The sequence below is a fragment of the Hipposideros armiger genome, unplaced genomic scaffold, assembly GCF_001890085.2.
Source record: "Hipposideros armiger isolate ML-2016 unplaced genomic scaffold, ASM189008v1 scaffold_248, whole genome shotgun sequence".
In the NCBI taxonomy this organism is placed as follows: Eukaryota; Metazoa; Chordata; class Mammalia; order Chiroptera; family Hipposideridae; genus Hipposideros; species Hipposideros armiger.
This window is the reverse complement of record NW_017731598.1, coordinates 798,332-822,282: the sequence shown is the minus strand read 5'-3', so window position 1 is coordinate 822,282 and position 23,951 is coordinate 798,332. Positions and strand designations below refer to the sequence as shown.

The 23,951-nt window shown below is 46.2% G+C and overlaps 1 protein-coding gene across 1 annotated transcript in view; it reads left to right on the top strand.

Annotated features, from left to right (window-relative positions):
• Positions 1-23,951, top strand: part of STON1 (stonin 1) — a 68,287-nt gene that overhangs the window by 29,886 nt on the left and 14,450 nt on the right. The window contains exon 2 of the mRNA XM_019655875.1: positions 19,455-21,431. Within this exon, the coding sequence (XP_019511420.1) occupies positions 19,502-21,431 (1,930 nt within the window). The 5' untranslated portion in view covers positions 19,455-19,501. The remainder of the gene's footprint in view (positions 1-19,454; positions 21,432-23,951) is intronic.

The window sequence follows — 23,951 nt, the reverse complement described above, 5'->3', positions numbered from 1 at the left end:
CACCATTAGTGTGTGGGAAGGAATCGCATTATAAAGCGCTAAATACTCTTTCTGGGCCATTTAGCTACTGCCTCCTCTCAAAACACTAAAAGCAATTACATGGTAATTAAGATAAATTACTTGACCAATTTTCGTACCAAAGTGGCCAATTTTGGTTTTCCCCCTACTAAATATTTAAGGCCAGAGAGAGATCCTCTATTATAGTTTTTTTAAACTTCCAGGACTTTCTGCTTATCTTCAGTTGGGCCTCATGGGCCTGCAGGGAAGAGGGTTAGGAGGAGATTTGCATATTTAAGACGTGTGATCCGAGCCAAGCCCCTTCAGCTAACTGTATCCCACATCTTTTTCATGGTTTCCTCTGAGAATTCAGAATCAAACTCCAGGAGCTGCCATCTAATCACTGCAGGGCCCCGCACCCAGCCCAGCCCTGGGGGCCCCTGAGGAGATAATGACCTTTCTCATTTTCTTCTCTGAGCGCCTTGCTTGCTCTTCCCACTGGAGAACCCACGGGAATATAAATACCAGAAGGCAGCCCTGAAAGCAGGCCTTGTTTGCAGGCCCTCGCCTGCGCGAAGGCTCGCTTGTCTGCCTCTTTCCCCAGGCCAGGAGTGGGCTGGATTTTTCCAAGAGTTGGAAGGCCTGGGGCCCTTTTGTTCTCCTGAGACCAGAAGGTAGATAGGGTATAAAGAGGAAGGCTGTTGCTAGGGCTGCCAGAAACCAGTCTGCCCAGGGAAAAAAAACAGCTCAGAAGAGGACAGAAATCTAGGAACTAGGAGGTGGGTGGCCAAGACACGGAAGGCCGAGTCCCAGCCTTTGTCTATGGGCCCCGGCATCCGGCATCCACGCTTCCTTTGCTTCCAGACTGGCAGCCTGGCCTCACCTCCACCTGCTGCTGAAGCTGCCCCCAACCCTGTCACCGTTGACAAGATTACTAAACCCAGAGGTCATCTGTCTGTATTGTCCCACCCTCTGCAGCTCTTCAAGGACCCATGAGGGCACTCCTTCCTGTCTTGGGGGTCCCTGCACCTCCTGGTTGTACCCTGGCCTCTCCTGTGTGACACTTTCCCTTCTTTTCCTCCTCCTGTAAGGTGACTGGGTCCTCAGCTTTGCGTACCCTGTGGCATCTCCCATCCTCTTCTGTATTCAGTTCTCACCTCGCTGAGTAAGACCCGCCCAGCTCTGCATGTGTAGCCTGCGGTTTTCTCCCCATACTGTTTTGTATTTCAAGCTCCTGGCTAGATATTTCTACTGGGATGTCTCAGACCTGACCCATGTGTGACAGACCTGCCCCTCTGCCTGCTTCGCCCATGCCTCTGCTTTTCTAAGTGCCACACTCCCCCTTTTCCCATGTTTTCTAGCCCACATTTGGTGTCCAGGTCTTGTCAGATCGTCTTTGAAATATTCCTTTCTCTGCACTCTGTCCTGTTCTGATTCCCACACTGGAAGTCCACGTGGTGTAGTGGGAAGAACATGAGATTTGGGTCCGAGACAGGGTTCGATGCTGACAGCACCTTTTTCTGGTTGCACCACCTCAGGCAAATCACCGAACTCCAGCCTCCAATTCATTGTCTACAAAGTAGACACACACGAAAGGGTGAGCTTTCAGCTCACTGACCTTGTCAACGCAGAGCAGGGTTTTTCAACCTTGGTGACATTTTGGGCTGGATGATCCTTTGTCGTGGGGGCCGTCCTGTGCATTGTAGGGTGTTTAGCAGCATCCCTGGCCTCTACCCACTGGATTTTAGTAGTACTCCCTACCCCCTGTTGGGATAACTAAAAATGTCTCCAGACATCACCAAATGTCCCCTAGGGAGTGAAATCACTCCAGGTGTGGTATGGAGCGATCCTGACTCTGGGTTGTAGGTGACAAGCATGGTCTCAGGTTTTCACCTTACATGTCAGCCACATGTAGAAAAGGCCAACGTCACTTTTGATCCATCTTTTCTCTGGTTACTTTTGACATCTCCAGGTGCTGTGCTGACTTGCTGGATTAAGTAATGCCTTTCATGTCACACCTCAATTCAGCCCATGCCAGGCTTGCACCTTGATTTTCTCTTGCTGGAGAGAGAGCAATCCAGGAGTCCACAGGCATCCCAGGACTCTCACTGGCATCCCCTGCAGGCCTGGCCCAACCTGCTGCTCGGGCCCCCTGACTTGTGCCAATGATCAGTGCAGATTCAAGAACCCATCGCTTGTAAGCACTATGCTACCATTTTTTGAGTACCTGCTATGTAGCNTACTGAACATGGCAATCCCTAACATATTTATAGTTTTTCTTATGAGGACCTTGTGTGTGTGTGCATGTGTGTGTCTATATGTCATCTAACATATATTTTTACTAATGCACGTAACCAATAGGAATACAAAGTATTTTCCTCCATTTGTGGATTAGGAAACTGAGGCCCAAAGAGAGTAATTGGTTTTCTCAAAGTCCTACAGTTACTTAGAAGCTGAGTCAAGTCCAAAATCCATGTTTTCTGAGCTCTTTTACTGGTGCTTCTCACTACTCTGCACATAGCAAGCAGTCCCTAACCTTTGAGGTGTATGCTTGAAGAGAAATAGAGGAAAATGCCTTTGGAATTATTACTCAAGGTTTCACTTTATCTTCAGAGGCTGGAAAACCTAAAGGCAGAGTTGAAACACAACCTGAATCCTTTTTGTTAAACTCCCAAGTGGGCATTTGTATGGTTGGCATTCACTCTTTAAATCAACCAGGAAGAAGTCCTCTTCTTAGATTTGTCCATGTGCTGGTGCATTGTGACCAGTCGGGCACCCTGGCTATGTGGCTAGTGGAGCAGAGCAGCAGGAAGAATGGGTTGGGTTTCCTTGGTAAAGGTGAGAGAGCGAGGGTCACAGTGCAGCCAACCTGGGTCCTCCTGCTGTGAAGGAAGCTTGCTGTCCCAAAGCTGCCAGGGCTCAAATATGTGACTCAGCTCACAGCAAAAGTCCCCTTTATTTTTGCCCCACAACCTGCACTATGACCAAAGGCCGACTGCCCCGAAGCCCTACTCCTGCCCCTATAATAGGGGTTCTACCACCCTGAGCCCTGGGAATTGGTCCCAACAAGCTGAGCCAGGCTGATCCCCGAGAGGCGAGGCCTCATCCTATTGGCTCAGACCGATGCCCAGGACGCCCTTCTGAATGGGGCCTCCTCCCTTCCAAATGAAGTCCCTGCTGGGCTGCCTAGGTCCGGTGGGTGCTTCGATGGCAATCCTGAGCTTCCTGGGAGGCCTGGGCCGGGCTGTGAATTCTCCCATCAGAACACCCTGCGGCTGCCGCCTCCCCCTTTCCTTTTTGGCCAGAAGCAGCTGCTCTCTGTGCTTTCCTTGGCACAGTTCTTGTCCTTCAGGGAGCCTGTAAGAAACTCTGGGATAAGTCAGAACCTGGCTTCAGTGTCAGGTACATTTTTCACTCATTCACTGAACAGTTTTCTGGGCCCGTTAGCTTGTGCCAGGGTAGGGCTCCCAGGCATGAGTAAGATCCTGCCAGCCCCTGTGTTGGGACTGCTTCCTGCCTAGAGTGGAGGCCCCAGGAGACACCCACTGTGACAAGGGCTGCTGGAATGCTAACCTGGGTTCTTGGCCAGTCACCTGCTCTGGGGGTTAGTGCCCTGGTGCTCTGCGTCTCTGCCAGACTCACCCGGTCCTGACGTGGGCCTCGGGAGCCTTGCTCTGTGTCCCAGGGTTGCATTGCCTATGGCTCCAATTATCTGTTGCTGTAGAATAACCACTCCAAATGTAGAGGTTTCCACCGATGGGTGAATGGATAAACAGAGTGTGGTTATACACATGCAATGGAATATGTTTCAGTCTTAAAAAGGAAGGATATTCTGGCACATGCTTCAACATGGATGAACGTTGGTGACGTTACACTAAGTGAAATAAGCCAATCATATAGGGACAAATATTGAATGATTCTACTTATATGAAGTTCTTAGAGTAGTCAGATTCATAGAAACACAAAATAGAATGGTGATTGCCAGGGGCAGAGGGAGGGGCAAAGGGGAGTTAGTGTTGAATGGGTTCCGAGTTTCAGTTTGGGCAGATGAAAGAGTTCTGGAGATGGATGGTGGTGATGGCTGTGCAACAGTATGAACGTCCTTAATGCCACAGAACTGCACACTTAGAAATGGTTAAAAGAGTAAACTTTGTATTTTACCACACACAAAAATACAGAGGCTCAGAACCACAATTTATATTATCTTTGCTGGTTCAGTGGGTTGACTGGGCTCAGCTGGGTGGTCCTTGATTAAGGTCTCTCATGTAGTTAGAGCCAGATGATAACTGGGGCCAGAATCACTGACTGCTTAAGTGGCTGATGTCTAGCATGGTCCTAACTGTGGTTCCTCCATGTGGCTTCTCTGTCCAGCAGAGAAGTTGGGCAGAGAAGCTCTAACCTGGGTCTCTTATGGGGTGGCTCAGGGCTCTGACAAGTGGGAAATGGCAGCGTCTAGGTCGTTCAGGCCTATGCCCCAAATTGTAACGGTGTCACGTCTGCTACATTGTATTAATCAGAGCAATGACAGGCCCGCCCAGATTCAAGGGCAGGGGAAATGGAGACACCCTCTCAACTGGAGGAGGGCACAGGTAGCCCTTGAGAGGAGCGTGGGATGGGAGACACTGTTGTCGCCATCTTTGGAAGACTTCTGCCCTGAAGCATGGTTGCAGGAATCCTGAAGAGTTTAGGTGGGAAAGGGTCGTCAGGGAGACACTTCTCTGTAGACCCCCTTTTAGGAGAATTCATCTTCACAGATTGTTAGAGTTTGAAGGGACCTTGGAAACCACTTGCTAGCAGTGACTTATTTTAATTTCTAGAGCCAGAGAGAAGCAGAGCTGGAACAAAGCCTCCTAAACACTGGCCTCCTCACTCCCAGGCTGGGCAAACAGCTCCGCCCCAGGTTGAGCCGGAGAGTTTCAGTATAAGCTAATGCCCATTGCCAAGAATGTCAGTCAGCTAATCCATTCACTCGCATCCATTTAAGCACATTTCTAATCATACTTTGCTCTACGTGCAAAATTCTTCATTAAAGCCTTTAAAGTGGCCTTTGAAACGTGATAAAATTCACGAATATTTTGCACGCACTCCCTGTGGATTTAGAGACACAAATATGATTTTTGAGTGTCATGTCTGCATTTGAAACTTAAGAGCCCAAGTCAATGTTAATCTTCTAGATTTGGTTTGTAAATAGGACCTCACTAAACGATTTTTTAAAACCTTTCCTTATTTTGGGAATTGCTCAAGTTGTTACATATTTCTGCGTATGTACATTCGTGGCCTTCCCTGGAGTGGCCAGGATCAAAGCAAACATGCTTTTTCTCTGTAAGTCATTGGCTCCTGCCTTTGTATTCACAGTGACGTGGACATTTCCAGGCGAGCTGGGTGGCCAGCAACAGCCTAGGCCTGGCCATGGATAGACCGAAATGCATTTGATTTGGGGTATGCACACAGCCCCGAAACCTCTGAGGTAGTCCCTGTGGCTGTGGCCCAGTTTGGACAGCCAGAGAGGAGACCAGCTGTAGCAATCAATGGCCAGCGTATGTGTAACTGGGTTGTGTGTCTGCTTAGTAGACGGAATGAAGCCGGGAGCAAGAAATTCCCTTATGCTGATGTTAGCTAGCACATGACCCAAATGCATAGAAACACAAGCAGAGGGTGTGATCACAGATGCCTGATCTGCTGCCCCATGTCTGTGCCCACGCGGATGCCCCTTCCCATGCAGTCTACTTGCCCCTGAGCCAGGGCGGTCCTCTCTGAACCTCCCAGGGCACTTCGGCACGGGAGACAGCACCATCTGTCTGTCATTTGTTATTTTCTCTGGTCTTTTCTACCAGGTTTTAAGCACCTTAGGAGCAGGAATCTATAGTGACAGTGGCCTCTATTTATGATGCCCGCCTTCTGTACCTGCCATTGTAGAGATGTTAATTCATTTAGTATGCACAGGAGCCCTGTCTTAGTTTGCTTGGGCCGCCATAACAATATCACAAACTGGGTGACTCATACATGCAACAGAAATTTATTCCTCACAGTTCTGGAGGCTAGACATCCAAGATCAAAGTGTTAGCAGGTGTGGTTTCTTCTGAGGCCTCTGTCCTTGGCTTACAGATGGTCCCCATCTCACTGTGTCCTCGCATGGCTGTTTCTTTGTGTGTTCACCTCCCTGGTATCTCTCTGTGTGTCCTTACTTCTTCTTATAAGGACACCAGTCAGATTGGCGCAGGGCCCACCCTAACGGCCTCATCTCAACTTAAACACCACTTCAGAGGCCCTACCTCTAAATACAATCACATTCTTAGGTCCTTGGGGTTAGGGATGAATTTGGGGGGAACCCTAAAAGTTAACTATTAGTATCCCATTTCATGCCCAAGAAAACTGAGGCTCTCAGAATTAAAGGAACTTGCCCCATGTCTCTCAGCTAGTCAGTGGCATGGCTGACCATGAAAAAGATGAAGGATACAGTTAGCTGAAGGGGCTTGGCTCCGACACACATCTTAAATATGCAGATCTCCTAGCCCTCTTCCCTGCAGGCCCAGAGGCCCAACTAAAGATAAGAACAAGTGTCTACACACAAGTCTAACTTCTGATTCCTTGTTTCCCCACCACATGACCAGTGAATCAGGTCTTATTTGTGTCTGTGGTCTGCATGGTGCTTCACCCAGGACCCGGCACTTAGGAGACACTATAACTCTTCATTGAATGAATGGGCAGGGGTGTGTGACACAAGAATTTGTAGCAGAGCATTTGGAAGACATTCCCCAAAGCCCAGCACCCCACAGTGACGATCCTGGGAGACTCTCCTGGCAGATGATGGTCCTTAACTTCTCACACAGAGCATTCCAGTCTGAACGCAGCACCATTAGTGTGTGGGAAGGAATCGCATTATAAAGCGCTAAATACTCTTTCTGGGCCATTTAGCTACTGCCTCCTCTCAAAACACTAAAAGCAATTACATGGTAATTAAGATAAATTACTTGACCAATTTTCGTACCAAAGTGGCCAATTTTGGTTTTCCCCCTACTAAATATTTAAGGCCAGAGAGAGATCCTCTATTATAGTTTTTTTAAACTTCCAGGACTTTCTGCTTATCTTCAGTTGGGCCTCATGGGCCTGCAGGGAAGAGGGTTAGGAGGAGATTTGCATATTTAAGANTTCAGTCTAGTTGTGGAGGATGTTGCTTCACTGGCCCATGTTGGTATTATCATTGCGCTCTTCCCTGCTGAGGCAGATCGGTCGCCAACCATTGGACGGCCACTCACGGCAGCTCTTGGCAGCTCACACCGGCTGCCAGCCATTCACGGTAGCTCATGGCAGCCCACGGCAGCCCCACTGCAGCCCCACTGCAGCCTACGCCGTTGCCAGCGACTCACAGCAGCCCAGCTCTAGGTTGAGCTGTTGTTCACCAACGTAGCTGTAGAGGGCGCAGCGTCACTGGCCCTCATGTGGGATCCGAACCGGGTCCTGCTGCTCAGAGCTGGTGTCCCAAGCCAACTCTTAACCAACGTGCCATTCGGCCGGCCCAAAAAACAAACAAAAGCCCTTTATTTCATTATTGAAGATAATATTTTAAATGCAAAGACCCCATAGAGCAAATATGAGTAAATAACAGATAGAACTACTCCTGGGACTAGGTTTCCCCAGGAGAGACCGTGAAGGCCCTGAGAGGTCAGTAGAGGTAGGGAATTGACAAAGAAGAGGCAGCCATAGTGGGCAGAAGAACGGAAGGTATTCCTTGTGGATTTCCCAAAGCCTGAAATCTGCCCATTTTATAACACTCATTTACCAGGTCCTGTGGAATCTGTACGGTCCAGCGCTTTGTGCAGGTGCCTTATCAGAAATAATCATGATAGCTCTGACTGTTCTTAAGTAGAGGAAAAGAGCATCATGAAAACAAAACATAATTGGAATTATGGATGTGCCTCCATATAAATATCTGTGGCTTGGAGCACAAAAATAACTTTTCCATTGCAGACCTAAGCCAAGTGTTGCATGGAAGCAGCACTGAGAATCTAATTTAAAACAGCCGTGGCCCAGAAATTCGGAGACAGGACTGACACATTGGCCTCTGTTCATCCCTTTGTACTTTTTTTTTTTTTCCTAGCTCATGGTAACTCGTATCCAAGGCCAATTGAGAGGGCCTAGAAGAAGGTAATTGATGCTACAAAACGTGCTTTTTGTTGGCTTCAATTTAGCGTTAATACAAACAGAGAAATGTTTTAATTTCACATCTTTACAACCGAGACCCTCCCCTAGCGCACCTCCAGCCCTGTTGCTCATTTGTGGCTTGAAACAGAACCTCATAAATTTTGTGAAAATTGCCAGTTCCTTTGCTAGCCGTGGATTTAGTGGAAGGTGCTAGTTGGGGTCATTCTAAGTAGCACACCAGCAGTCAGGTGCTCCTGATTTTCAGAAAAATTATCTTGGTAAAAAAAAAAAAAGATCAGGTTTTCCTGGGAACTGGGTGCTAATGTCAGAATCCTTCAGTTCTAAGAAGGCTCAGACTTGCCTCGATGAGCATTTTTTTCTCCCCCGCTTAAGGAAGGAAATTGTTATTTTAGGCTTCCTACTTCATCCTCTTTATCATTCATCTTTTGACTGTAAACTCCCAGTGAGAATGGCTCTGTACCACACGTGATGGGCTTTACCCATCCCCTGCTTGTCAGGATCTGCCTTGTCCCCACCCACACAGTCCCCTCTCCCACCAGATGTTCATACTTAACTGCTCACACATGCCCTTCCACACGTGCACACAGGCTTTGGCCACTCATGGTGGGAAGCCTGCTGCAAACTCCACCCCTTGCGGCCTGCCTGTTGTGTGCCTGGCCAGAGGGAGTGCCTTTCCTGGATTTCCAGGAGACACTTCATGGGCTACCCCAACTACACTTTGCTCCTGGAGACGGAGACTGAGAGGAGCAACTCACCACCAGAGACAGGTGCTGGCCTCCTTTACTGGTTTCCTAACGGTCTGTGTTCACCCTCCGGTGGAGAACTGGTTCTTTTAACCCCTACCCTCCTGGAACTTTTGTTTGTCTTGCTTCTGACTTGTTGCCTTGCTTGGACTTTTCCATGCTTCTGGGACCCTGTCCATACTTTGTTGAGAGCTTGTCTACCCCCGTCTCCTTATGATATGTGTGGCTCAGGCTTGCAGTCACCACTTACTAAGTGGCTGCTGTGTTTGAGGCACCTGCACATCACCGCTGGTCGTGATGCTACAACCTACATCATTTTCCTGGTGCCATCAAGTCACTGTGGAGAGTGATGAAGGTGATATAGTTCCGCAAAGCTTTGGGGAAATTGCCCCATGCCATGAGAGATGTACATGAAAAACAATCTCTTCTCTCTTTATATTTCAGACTTTAAAACTAAGTGTATGTGGGCGGGAGCCATCAGGTTCAACCCTGGTTTCTTGCCTGTGTTCCTGGCACAGCTTCCTATCTGGTTTTCCTGCCTCTAGCCTCACCACCTTCCAGTCCATCCTCCATTGTCAGAGCTTTCTTCCTAAAATTCTTATCTGATCCTGTTTATTCTCTCTCTAAAGTCTTTCACTGAATCCTGTTTCCTTTAGGATAAAATCAAACTCCTTAGCATGATACGGAAGGACTTCTGTACTATACTCACCTAGTTGCCTCTTTCACCTTATCACCCATGTCCACTCCTGTCTCCAGCCATGTCCATCTTCCTGCAGAACCAGGCTCTCTCCTACCTCCTTGTCTTTGCACAAACACCTCTCTCTATTCTGTTCTGCCTGATCAATTCCTGTCAGCCTTCAAGATGCAGCTCAGAAGCCCACTCTCCTTGAGGTCTTGTNGTACCTGTCTGACACCCTATATAGTCTGTACAACATTACTGATTATATTCCCCATACTGTATTTCACATCCCCGTGACTATTTCGTGACTACTAATTTGTACTTACTAATCCCTTCACTTTCTCCTCCATCCCCCAACCCCCCTCCCATCTAGCAACCATCAGTTTGTTTCTTGTGTCTATGAGTCTGTTTCTAATTTGTTTTCTCATTTATTCTGTTCTTAGAATTCCATATATAAGTAAGATCATATGGCATTTGTCTTTCTCAGTCTGACTTATTTCACTTAGCATAATATCCTCTAAGTCCATTCATGTTGTTGCAAATGATAAGATTTCATTCTTTTTTATGGTAGAGTAATACTCCATTGTATAAATGTACCACAGTTTCTTTAGCCAGTCATGTATTGATGGGCATTTTGGCTGTTTCCATATCTTGGCTATTGTAAATAGCACTGCAGTAAATATGGGAGTGCATATATTTTTTTGAATTAGTATTTTGGATTTCTTTGGATAAATACTCAGGAGTGGAATTGCTGTGTCATAAGGTAGTTCTGTTTTTAATTTTTGAGGCACCTCCATATTGTTTTCCATAATGGCTGCACCAACTTTCAATCCCACCAGCAGTGCACCAGGGTTCCCTTTTCTCCACGTTCTCCTCAGCGCCTGTTGTTTATTGATTTATCGATGATGGCCATTCTAACAGGAGTGAGGTGGTATCTCATTGTGGCTTTTATTTACATTTCTCTGACGATTAGTGATTTTGAGCATCTTTTCCTATGTCTATTGTCCATCTGTATGTCCTCTTTGGAGAAATGTCTATTCATGTCCTCTGCCCATTTTTTAACTGGATTGTTTGTTTTTGGGTGTTGAGTTTTATGAGGTTTTTTTTATAAATTTTGGATTTTAACCCCTTATCGGATGTATCATTGGCAAATATCTTCTCCCATTCAATAGGATGTCTTTTTGTTTTGTTGATGGTTTCCTTTGCTGTGAAAAAACTTTTTAGTTTGATGTAATCCCATATGTTTATTCTTTCTTTTGTTTCCCCTGCCCGAGGAGATGTATCAGTAAAAAATATTACTAAGGATAATGTCTGGGAGTTTAAGGAAGTTGGTGTTATTTATTTTCACTTTATAGTTGAGGGAACTGAGGCCAAAAGATGTTAAGCAACATGCCTCAGGGCTGAGTAAGGGGACTGAGGTGAGAGGCCAGGTGACTTTGGCACAAAAGCCTGCACACTACACATCTGTGCTCATTTGTCTTTGTGGGTTGATTCCTTGCTGTCACTAGAGGACGGTGAAGGAGGCGCTCCTCTTAACCATGGCTCAGAAGGTCCCCGTCTTGCCACCTGCAGGTCCTAAGGATGGAGAACAGAACTTTAGGCCAGGCTGATGACTGGCTGAGACCGTGAGTCCCAGCTCTGTGTCCCGCACAGGGAGGACCCTATTTAAGGTAGTTTCCTTCCTTCATAACTTGGACAAGGCTTGGCTATGGAGTGTGCTGGGTGCTCACTTTTCCCTAAGAGAGCAGCCCAAGAGTTCAGTGCTACTCACTCACAGCACACATGAGGGGCTGACCCTAGTTGCAGAGCCCCATACATTTCTCTCCCTGACCCTCTGTAGTGGGAGACTGAGGAGGGCCCCTGAGGCCTGTGAAGGGTAGAGGACCAGGTGCTGGGATGTGGGGAGACTGGGGAGAGCTAGGCAGTGGCCCCAGGCAGAGTGTGCACCAGGCCTCCTGCAGCATCCCAGAGTCCCATCCTGTGAGAGGGTCTGAGTCCTCTGACGGTCTCCCCTTGGCTGGAAATGGCTGGGACGTAGGGGTGGGAGGCTTCAGTGCTGACAGTCAGAGGGACAGTGAAGGGAGCTGCCAGATGCCGCCCTCAATGCCCGGAGGATGCCCTGGGGAATGAAGCTCTCACAGGCTTGCCAAGGTCAAAGGCAAGAGATCACTCCAGTTCTTAGCCTACCTGGAAGCTCTTTGGTCCCCTGTCTGGGAAAGCAAAGGGGGCATGTCTCCTTGTGAGGACCGCTGGTGGCCCAGGGAGAGAACCTTTGGCTGCTGCTTGTCCTAACTGTGCGTTCCCTAGCCCCTGGCACTTTATCTCAGAATAGTGTGTTCCAGGGTGTTCTAAAGCACACACTCCATGTGGGTCTTTTCCTGTTCCTTCCCCCTGGAGCCCATGAAAACATGCGCATCCTCCGGGCTCTGGGAAGGATTGCCATGAAGAGACCTGTAACCCCTTGTTTAACCAGGATTTCGCAGATGTTTTTGACCATGGGTCTTTTCCCATGCTATTGACTTCTCTCCACTTTGGGAGATGCCGTCTTTCAGGAGAAGACTTGAGCAGGGATTCAGGCACAAGGATTGGACTGAGATAGGAACAGATCACATCTGGAGGGCGAAGACGGACGGGGTCATGTGCCAGGCAGAATGGAGACAGAGTTCTAGAAAAGGATCTATAACAAGTTGACCTAATGCAAAAGCAAACTCCAGAATCTGGGCTCTTTAATTCCTTCCTGACGACAGAAAGGAAGGCTAGAATGGAAGAGGGGAAACAGAAAGGAGGGGGAAAGAAAGAGAAAGGAAAATTACTATATATGTTGACTACCTGCTATGAGGCAATTTACATACAAGGCAAATATTATCACCATTTTACAGACGAAGAAACTGAGGCTCAGAGACCTCTGTTTAGCAAATTTCTATAGCATCTATGACAGTGACGTGAACATGGCCTGGCTATTCCCTGACAATGTCATGGCGAGAAGAATAAAATTCTGAAATGAGAATGCCTGCCTAGCCTTAAATCGTTTCTTTGTTCTTGTAAAGACCACCTCCTGGGATTAGCCAGTTTGAGTTGGTATCTTTTCGTATTACTCTCTGATGTAGGAAATGATCAGATTATTAAAACAAGACTAAAATAATAGCTGGGACTCAAATTCATCCTGGAAAAGGAGTGGTTAAATGCCACCGGGGAGGCATGGGGTTGGTGACCTGCGCGGGAACCAGCACTGATAATATTTGAAGGCATGGATAGGTTTTGCTGTGGTTTAATATTTTACAAATGGTATTTCCTGTCACATAGCTGAACTAAATACCACACATGTTTGTGATTAAATATTATGGGCTGCAGAACATATGTGCTAATAATACATGCAGTCTCTGCAGTGAGCACTTTTCCTGGGACCTAAGGTGAGAGTGTGCTCTGCAAGTGTTTTCGTTTATTCTGGGCTTTGTGTTGTCTTATCATTCCTTTCTGCTTCAGACTTTCAGTTTCCCCTTTAAAGGGAAACATTCTGTATGAATGGTATGTTAAACACTTTCAGAGCAAACCTTTAAGAAAATTCTTCATGGATGCATTTTGCACGCCAGGCTGTCCTTGACTTTGGCTTTGTTTCCAGGGTGCACAAACCAGCATAGCAAGGACAGGACCTAGATGGCAGCCCTCCCACCATACGAAACAACAGGGAGGCTCTGCAAATGCAGCCCTAGCCTAAGTGTCAGTGCGGCAGTTGAGGAATCCAGCACTGGGGTGAGTTGGAGAATTTCTTATTTGGAGGACTGCCAGTGCAACCACACAGATACTGACATGAAGCCATTCTTTCTCTAGATTATGCAGCATTGTTATAGAGTAAAAAGTCACAGGCACAAAGGATGAAATTCAGCCCTGTGCAAAGCCAAGGGCATTGCTGAGGGGCCAGATGTGTTCATGAGGCGTGAGTAGGAGTCAGCTTCACAATGACAACTTGGGTGGGGCTGATACCAGGAGGTGACTGCTGAGTGTCGGTGATGCTTCCTGAGCTCTCTCTGCTGAATACCCCTTCAGCATTGGTCCGCCCTCAGCGTCTGGCTGGAACAGAGAAGCCAGACAGACCCTGGGCATCATCCTAGAGGGTGTTGTTCTCCACAGATAGTACGCTGAAGTAGGGGCAAAGTCTTCAGCTGCAAATGACCTGGAATGCTGATTCAACAACCAAATGCCTCTAATCTGATTTGGACAACCTGCAGGAAAAGGTAGAACTTCATATCTACACTTTATTTGAATGGTTTCTGAAGAAAAGCAAAGGAAAACTACAAAGAACAGCAGATATAGGCCCTCGAGAATAGAGGGGGGTGGGAGATCGCATGGGAGGAAGGGCGATACAGGGAGTTACACAAAGTTTGGGGAATTAGACGGTCTACCAAGATTGCCACTAGAAGAGCAGGTGGTGCCTAAGTGCATTTGTTGGGCAGCAAGTCTGAAAAACGGTTCATCACTAAGGGTGCTGGCCAGTTGATACAGTTGAGAAGGAACAGGAAATAGGGCAGTGATGAAAGCCATTCTCAGAACTGACCCCAGTTGATACTGAGCTGCTGTTGTTCTTGAGCATTCATGAGGAAAACTGGCTCAGAGCTTGCCTTTCCCAAAGCCTGAGGTGCCTAAGTGGGCAGATGCATGTGGTGGGCTCTCCTCAGGTGAAAACAGAATCCTTCCCGTTTAGAGAATAACTGGTTGTAGGAAGTGGTGGTCCTACCCTGGAACTTTCTCCTTAGTGCAGGGTGGAGTGGTGGAAAGTGCTTGGAAGTGGCAGTTAGGACACTGACACCAGCCAGTCGTTCCGATCTCTTGGGACTTCTGGGGTGGTGGACGGTATCAAGCGTGGACTTTGGGATCAGACAGATGTGGTCATAGTTCAGGTCTGCCTCTTCCTGGCTGGGTGACTTTAGGCATGTAGCTTAACCTCTCTGAGCCTTATTTTTCTCTTCTACAAAACGGTGATATTATTACTTGATGGGGTTGTGAGGATTAAAATGAGATCGTGCACATACAGCCCTTGGCATACCATGAGCACATAGTAAGTAGTACTTTAAATATTTGCTGGTGTGGCTAATGGAACAGAATACCTCCAATTTCTGCCTAACTCTAAAATTCAGTGATTCTCTGAACTGGGGAGGGCAGCATAGAGATTTACTTTATAGAAAACTAAATAGACGATTTAAAATTATTCCATCAAAAATTTATGCAGCTGCACACTCGTGTCAGACATTTGTAGGCAATGTGGAAAATGCCCTACTGAATGCGACATGATCCCTTCCTGAAAAAGCTTCACCCTGACTCTCAAAGAATATGACATTTTTTGTATGATAACTTGAAATTTTTTATCCCCAAATTCCTTTTGGGGAGACCGCTTTTCCATGCCCATGCTTCTTATTCATCAGGCTTACTGCAAATAATTTGTAGTATTATCAGTAATATTTAAGGCATTGCTATTTGTGAAAGATTTTATGTTTAAAACAATTTAAACACATTATAATCTCCATAATACTCTTTAAGAATTCTGGTATGATTTCTTAGTGGAGGAAAGGGGTGGAGGGTAGGGCTTTGTGTGTAAATGCAGCCTTTCTCATGTTGGCTATGGCCTGGGGCCCTCCTTTGCTGATACAACATCTAGCATGGTGGGGGTAATTAATTATCTTAGGGCTTCCCTAAATATTTTTGGTGGGTTGTTAAACTCTCCGTTACATCCAAGGGAATGTGCTAGGTTTTGGAATGCCATCTGTCACATGTGTTGAAGTCAGAGGCTGAAACCACAGTCCACCTAGGTCCTTGTTATTCCCGGTGTGAGTAGGCATGTGCATTTACTTTCAATTTGATCTTGAGTTCAATGTATTCTCTTGCCGCTCGAAAATAGGCAGCCAAAAAGACTAATAGTCTTAAGGGGAAGCAAACTCTCACTCCCCTTAGAAACCTTCCAACCTCAGAGATTGATTTCTAGAAATTGCCACCATAATACTTTTTTCCTTCTGTATTTATGCCTCATTCAGAGTCTTGGTGTCTTGCCCTGTTTATGAATTTTGTCTGGAATTGTCATCTAGGAGTTTGCAGTATAACCCAGATTGACTGAAAACAGACCTCTGAAAGGATTAGGACATGCTGGGTGGGAGGGAGCCCACATCTGAGGACAAAACCAGGGAGCTGAACCAGAGGAAGCTTTGCTTCAGAGGAAGGCAGCCGGGGACCTGGTGCCAGGAGTTCTGGGCTCCTGGCTCTGCACTAATTGGACTGTGGGCTTTGCAGAAGGCACTCAAATGCCGAGGTCCACTCTGGATTGTCATAACATTTAAATGAGATGATGCCTATGAAAGGGCTCTGTAAATGGTAAGATTTAGGGCCGTCTGGGAGGCCCAGACAAAAACTGAGATCCTACCCCATTTGCAGTGCAGGAAAAAAAAAAAATACTGAGGTTAAACGATGCTGCTGCCTGAATACTTTTAGATTCCAATGTCTTGAAATAGGTGGGGTGAAGTTGCGGATGACTAAAAGAAGACACCTTCTAGACCTCTTGACTCTGAGCTATCTCATCCTTCCCTAAGACCCAATGGGCCTTGGACAGACCAAGGTTCTGGACAGGATGTGGCCCCCTTTCCCTGCTGGGGGAGTGGCTGGGTTAGGAGGGAGGAAAGAGAAGGAACACACTGGATGGAACTGATTCTAGTTGTTGACTTTGGGGATACTGACTGGTTGCTGCTTTGAGGCTAAAATAGAAAGATGGGGTCAGGTAGAGGGAAAGGGTGAAAGAGATAAAATAAATGGAAATGAGTGTAAACAGGATTGATAAGGAAGGGCAGCAATAGGAAGAGAGAAAGAGGAGAAAGAAGAGCACAGCAGGAAACAAACCTTTCCTTGACCAAGGAATCTGGAATCCTAGCCGCTCACTCCAGGGTGGCGTCTAATTCCTGCCCTTTAAACAGGGACAAGAGTTTGGGCACAGTGTAGAATTCCATCTGGTTGAATTAAACTCACATCACATTTGTTGAGTGCCTCCCATGGAAGAGCCCTGCATAGGGGGAAGAGTGTGTTTTGCAGAGATTTTTGCATTCAAGGAAGGAGATTTTTTCTTTGCAAGGTGTGCTTTGTGAAGTGCAAGGGTCCCTTAAAAATTAACGGGATTGATTTCTTTATCTGGTTTATGGAAATAATTTTTTTTTCCCCACAGTAAGCAAAAACTCTCAAGAAACCAATATCACGGTTCCAAATTTTGAAGCTACCAATGGAAAACGGATGAGGATGAGTGGTTTAGATCAGAATAGGAGTCAGCCTGAAGCTGAATTATTTATTCTCCTGGTTTTCGTTTTCTTTTTAATAAACTCAACTGAAGTAAATATTTACACGCTCTCTCATCCTATATGAAAAATTATTTTGGCTGGATTCCTTCTGAAGAGGGTGCGATGGGATGGGTCAAGAAATAGCGCTGCTGGCCGGCCGAGTGGCGCGATGGTTAAGAGCTGGCTTGGGACGCCAGAGGGCCCCGGTTCAGATCCCACATATGAGGGCCAGTGACACTGCCCTCTACAGCTAAGATGCCGAACAACAGCTCAACCTGGAGCTGGGCCGCTGTGAGTCGCCGGCTACGGCGTAGGCTGCAGCCCCTGTGGCAGTGGGTTGCCATGGGCTACCATGTGTAGCCAGCAGCCAGTGTGAGCGGCCAGCAGCTGCAGTGAGCGACTGTCCAGAAGCCGGTGACTGATCTGCCTCGCCCAGGAAGAGCGCAATGATGGTGCCAACTTGGGCCAGTGAAGCAACGTCCTCCACAACTAGACTGAAGAACAAAAGGACAGCAACTTGTCTGTTCCCCTTCCCCCAATTCCCCAGCGCTATTCCCCTCCCCCAATTCCCCAATAAAATCTTTAAAAAAGAAGAAAAGAAATAGTGTTGCTGATTTCCTGACTCGGAGGCTTTTTTGGCGAGTCCCTTGAAATACTGCTCTTCCAGCTCCGAAGGGAAGTGCTTTATGGCAGCTCCAGCCCAAGGGCAGGGACAGTGAAATGCCCTCCAGAGAGAGCCAGCTGGCCTGGGCTGCGGCTTCACTGTGTTTTTGTGCCCTCAGGAATGTGCAGATTTAGCAAATGACAACACTGAGCGTGCCCTGTCCCCAGTGGAGCCCCAGGCCTCTTCTCTGTCTCTCTGTCTCTGTCTCTGTCTCTGTCTCTGTCTCTCTCTCTCTCTCTCTCTCTCTCTCTCTCTCTGCGCTGGCTCTTTTCCATGCTTCAATGATTGCATTGGTTGAGGCTTCATTGTCCACATGGGGAGGCGAGAAAGCGGCTGAAGGGAGAAAATATGCCTTTCTCATGGCCTTTAGTCCAGTTTTCAGTTTTCACATCTGTAGATCTCATGGAGTTTTACTTTCTATCAGTTTAGAGGTTTGGTCCAAAATCCCAGTGGTAACACAGTTTCTACTTTTGAAAAAAATTTCAACTGGATGTCAACCATCATAGAATTGTTTTAGAGTGGGAAAGAAACTCAGAGATGATTCTGGTCTTGTCACTGAATGTCCGGAGTGATTGGTGGAGCAGCGCCCAGCTTTCACACTACCCAACCCCCAGGTCAGTGCTGGGGCCAGACAGCTCATCGCCTATGATGTCATTAGGATAATTTCAGTAATTTATATTGGATTAGATTGACACAAAATTACCTGTGTTCAAATTCTGGTGTTTTTCACACCAAGGTATATACCCAAGAGAAATGATCACACAGAAACTTACACACAAATGTTCATAGCAGTATTCTTAAAAGCCCTCAAATAGAAACAAACCAAATGTCCATCAACTGATGAATGGATAAACAAAATAGCCTCACTCTGAAATATTATTTAGACACAGAAAGGAATGAATTACTGATCCATGATATAACATGGATGAACTTTGAAAATACTATGCTGAGTGAAGGAAGCCAGACACAAGAGGCCATATGTTGTAGATTCTAATTATATGAAATGTCCAGACTACACAAATTCATACAAAAATAAAGCAGATTAATGGTTGCCAGGGCCTGGGGTAGGGGAGTGGAATGAGGAATGACTGCTACTAGGTACAGGGTTTAGTTTTGGGAAGTCTAAGATGTTCTGGAATTTGTGGTGATAGTTGCACAACTCTGTAAATGTACTAAATACCACTGAATCGTCAAAATGGGTAAATTTCATGTGTGTGAATGAAGCTGTTATTTTAAAAAATCCTAGATCTGCCTCTTTCCAGTTGGGTGACTTTAGGCAATGATGCTAAACCTAAGTAATCTCTGCTATGATATGAGAATAGTGATTTATACCTCCTAGGGTCATTTTGATAAATGAGAGCATGAATTTGAAAAAGCTTCTAAGCTGTAAATCTCACATGTTTTGGGGCTGTCAGTGGGTGATAAGTACATTATAAATTGGGTTTTTATCTTCTGTTGTATTTTTTACAGCACTAACAAGGTCTGGCTACACAGTAATCATTCAAATAAAAGACTTTTTGAATTGATTTAAATGTTGCAGTTTTTTTTAAATGGTGGTAAAAAAAATAACAATTCTTAAAACCTAACAAAATTTTAAGTGTACAGTACAGTATTGTTAACTACGTGTACATTGTTTCCAACAGATCTCTAGAACTTTTTCTTCTCGCATGATGAAAACTCATTCCTTTTTGTGGCTAAATAATATGAACAGCAAATGCCCCCTTCCCTCTCCCGTCTGCCCCTGGGAACCATCATACTTCGTTCGGCTTCTATGAATTTGACTCAGTTAATCTGTAAATCTGGATGCTTTTAAATCCAAGTCATTTCTCAGAACTAAAGACCTCTAGTAGCTTGAATTTCACACCTCATTTTATATTCTTATTTTCTCTTTTCTCCTCTAACAGAGACAGTGTACTTGATTCCTTGAGAAGACCACGATCCGATTTCAAAGATGTGCTCTACGAACCCAGGCAACTGGGTTACATTTGATGATGACTCTGCTTTACAATCTTCTCAAAGTTCAAAGAATTCCCCTCGGGAGAATCAAGGCATCTGTAGACCAAACGGACTGAAGCTGAACCTCTCTGGTCCTAAGGAATTTCCCAGTGCACCCTCCTCCACCAGTGGTACCCCTCTCCCCTCTCCCATCATAGACTTTTACTTCAGTCCAGGACCTCCAAGTAACTCTCCTCTTTCTACACCTACTAAAGACTTCCCAGGTTTCCCTGGCATCCCCAAAGCAGGGACCCATGTGCTTTATCCTATTCCGGAATTATCTTCAAACAGCCCACTTACACCACCAGGAGCAGACCCTGCCTTGCTGCCTACTAAACCAACCTGTTTGTCCCATGCTTCCTTACCCAGTGACTACTCGTGTACGCATCCGGCTGCCAGAGTGGGTCTTCCAGATGACATTAGCCCTCCCCAGGCCGAAAGCCTGGGGTTCCAAAGTGACGCTGTCCAGTTTCAGTATTTTCGGGAGGACTGTGCTTTTTCAAGTCCATTTTGGAAAGATGAAGGCAGTGCTTCCCAGTTCACCTTTGACCCTCCAGGAAGCAGAAAGACATTCCCATCAAGAGACAAAGAGATGCCAATTGATCAAAAAAGCTTAAATCAGTGTTCACTCAGCTACATCTGTGAGAAGCTTGAACATCTCCAGTCAGCCGAGAACCAAGACTCGTTCGGGAACTTGTCGATGCGATGTCTGTATGTCGAAGACCCTGCCTCTTCCTTTGTTCCCCACTCGCTCTTCAGGAGTCGGCCCAAACCCGGATGGTCTTTCATGCTGAGGATTCCTGAGAAGAAGAACATGATGTCTTCCCGTCAGTGGGGACCGATTTTTTTAAAAGTCTTACCTGGAGGAATTTTGCAAATGTATTATGAGAAGGGGTTAGAAAAACCATTTAAAGAGTTGCAGCTCGATCCTCATTGCAGGCTTTCTGAACCCAAACTTGAGAACTTTAGCGTGGCAGGAAAAATCCATACTGTGAAGATTGAACACGTGTCTTACACAGAAAAAAGAAAATACCATTCTAAGACAGAAGTAGTTCATGAGCCAGACATAGAACAGATGCTGAAGTTGGGGTCCACAGAGTACAACGACTTCCTCGACTTTCTGACTACTGTGGAGGAGGAGCTGATGAAGCTACCAGCCATTTCAAAACCAAAAAGGAACTATGAGGAACAAGAAATTTCCCTGGAAATTGTGGATAACTTTTGGGGTAAAATCACGAAAGAAGAAGGAAAATTGGTTGAAAGTGCTGTGATCACTCAAATCTGTTGCCTGGGCTTTGTGAATGGGAACACGGACTGCTTTTTAACATTGAATGACCTTGAGCTGCAGAAGCGAAATGAACAGTATTTTGAAAAAGACCCAGAAAAGAAGGGGATTGATATTCTTGACTATCATTTTCATAAGTGTGTGAAAGCACAAGAATTTGAGCAATCGAGAATCATTAAGTTTGTACCTCTGGATGCCTGCCGGTTTGAGCTGATGCGTTTCAAGACTTTGTATAACGGGGAAGATCTCCCCTTTTCTCTGAAGGCTGCTGTGGTTGTCCAGGGGGCATATGTGGAGCTGCAGGCCTTTGTTAACATGGCCCCATTGGTTCAGAGACCATCCCATCCCAGTTCCTCGAGGTCCTGTGACAACATAATGATACACTTTCCTGTCCCATCGCAATGGATCAAAGCCCTGTGGACCATGAACCTCCAGAGGCAGAAGTCCCTGAAAGCCAAAATGAACCGCCGGGCATGTCTGGGGAATTTACATGAACCTGAATCTGAACCTGTCATACAGGTCACTGTGGGGTCAGCAAAATATGAGAGTGCCTACCGGGCCGTGGTATGGAAGATAGACCGGCTTCCTGATAAACATTCAAGTAAATATTCAACTCCCCAAGTTGATTTTCATGTGAAATAGCTTCAGGGGTTTCACCCTCCTCCTTGGGTGGAAACCAGGCTGAGACAGATGGTAACTTCTGTCAGCTGAGACCGTGCTTATAGATTGCTGGGTGGGAGATGGAACATTTAGTTGTACAGCTGGTTTAGTTTGTCCTCTTGTGTCTGTTTCTAACGGATAAGTTTAGTTTAAAAAAATTGTTTTTTAGTATCAAAAATACCATCCTAGGCTAGGATTTTGTTGTAGATGGTGACACTGAGGGAAAATTTGTAGTTGACTTCTTCACATCAACTGTCAATCTCGAATATTAAACATTTTGCTCACATAGCTTAGATTTCCTAATTAATCCTTAAAGGTCTGTCATCCATGAGTATACCTGAATAGTTTCGTATTCTCAGCCAGTACCGCCTCCTCCTTAGGTTTTTGCTCCCTGCTTTTTGAAATAAGACTGCCTTTCATTTTTTTACCCACATTGATGTCTTTAATTGAGTCGACAAATTTGTCAATCTCAACTAGTTGTTTCAGAATTAGGTAGACACAACCTAAGCATTAAAAATTCAGTTAATTTTTAAAATTTTTGCCAAGAAAACAGTCTAGAAGTTCACCATTTTGGAAAGATAGTCCTAGCGCCACATTTATTTTAGAATATTAGGAGAGCAAAAAAATAAGCAAATTGTGAAATTAGGGCTGTGCCCTGTTTTAGTTGCATTATTTCTAGCAGAACACAGGACTAGAACTAAAAGGGGGCAGATGTGGGGGATCTGAGTTGATGCATTCATTTATTCAACCAAACCTTTTATTGAGCACCCTCTGGAGACCAAGTGTCATATCAGGAGCCGGGCTAAAGATGAATAAGATTGGATCCCTGCTTCCGGGTAGCTCACAGCTGGTCTAGTCCTTCAGGGAAATTGAATTTCATCTTAGGACTCTCCAGACTGTGGACTTCAGAGGAAGCATTTTTTATTCGGAGTGGTCCTTCACCCATGTTTCTCAAACCAGGCTGTACGTTCGAGTGGCCTGAGGGCTTTTAAATCTTGACGTTTCAGGTTCCACTTTAACTAAATCAGAATCTCTGGGGGAGGGCCCAGGTACCTACATGTTTGAGAGCTCCCCGGGTGAACCCAATGTGTGGCCAGGGCTGAGGAACCCTGCTCTGCTGGTGTTGCAGTGTCCTAGGGCAGGAAGGCCCAGCCCCAGACTGCAATGGACTTGAGGGGCAGGGGCATGGACCACACCCTGGAGGGTGCAGGACCACCTGGCCAGTGACTTGCAGTTTGCTGGCCTAACATCTGTCAACTGATTATAGCTTGGGCTATGGAGAGGGTCCAGCAGGCGAGAGAGACAGCCAGGTGCCTGAGGAGCCCCAGGCCTCTGTACAGAAAGTAAGCCCCCCACACCAACAGTAGCCCTCCCTGACACGCCCATTCTTCTCAGTGCCAAATTCAGCTCCACAGTGTTCTCATGACACCTTCGTTACGGCTCTGGTCCCAAGGAATAGCAAGGACAGCTCAGGCTCAGGGCAAGGCGAGGTGGGGATGGGCTAGCTTGGTCACCATGGATGGCTTCTAATGGCGCCTCTGGCTAACTCCGATGTGATGGGAATTTCTATCGTATAATCCACAGAGGAAACGTTTCCTGCCTTCTTTGATACATTTGCTGGACAAGCAAGTTAAAACCATTCTCAGATTATCTTCATCCCAGGAAAACAAGTTTTGAGGTTTTGAGTTCAGGGTTCCAAATGATCTAGTCTAAGAGTTATTTGTGCTGCTTTTAGGTGAGAGGAGTTATAAAAATTAGGGTATCATTGGCTTTTATTTTGCTAAGCAAAAAGGGAGAAGAGGGGGAGGCAGGCTGGAATGCCTATAACCTGGATCCGTAGGTCTCCCCTGAGGTCTAGCTGATCACCTGACTCCTGTCACTTTCCTTCCGTCCTGGAGATAGTCGCTGGGACTGGAACAAAATGGAACAAAACATAGTTTTTCCATAGATTTGCTGTAATAATTATGCCTCTGAGAGAGGAGCGAGCACAAATGGGCTCAGCCTCCTGGATTGTCCAGGTGGGGTCAGAGAGGCAGGGAGCCAGGCTCTCAAGCAGCCCATTGCAGCTGCTCTGCCTCAGAGCAGGCACTCCGGCTGGAACCTTCCAGGGCAGCCATGCTTATTTTTCAAACTGCGAACCCATACAAATTACTATCTTCTAATTTTGGAAGGGGAACAAACCTATAAAGCTTCTTGTGAAAACAATCCTATTTATAACACTGCATTTTCCCAGAGTTAATGTGTAGTTAATTGATTCCGTCAATAAAAATTTATTGACAAGAGGGCTCACTCATTCATTCTTCAAACACCCGCTAAATTTCCCCTAGATACAGGCTCTGTCTATGCTGGGCGCTTGGGACATACAGATACAAAGATGATTCCCTGCTCATCAGAAATGTTAACAGTCTTAGTAGGTGAGACAAATCCGGAAACACCTCTCCAAGTGCACTGTGGGAATGTG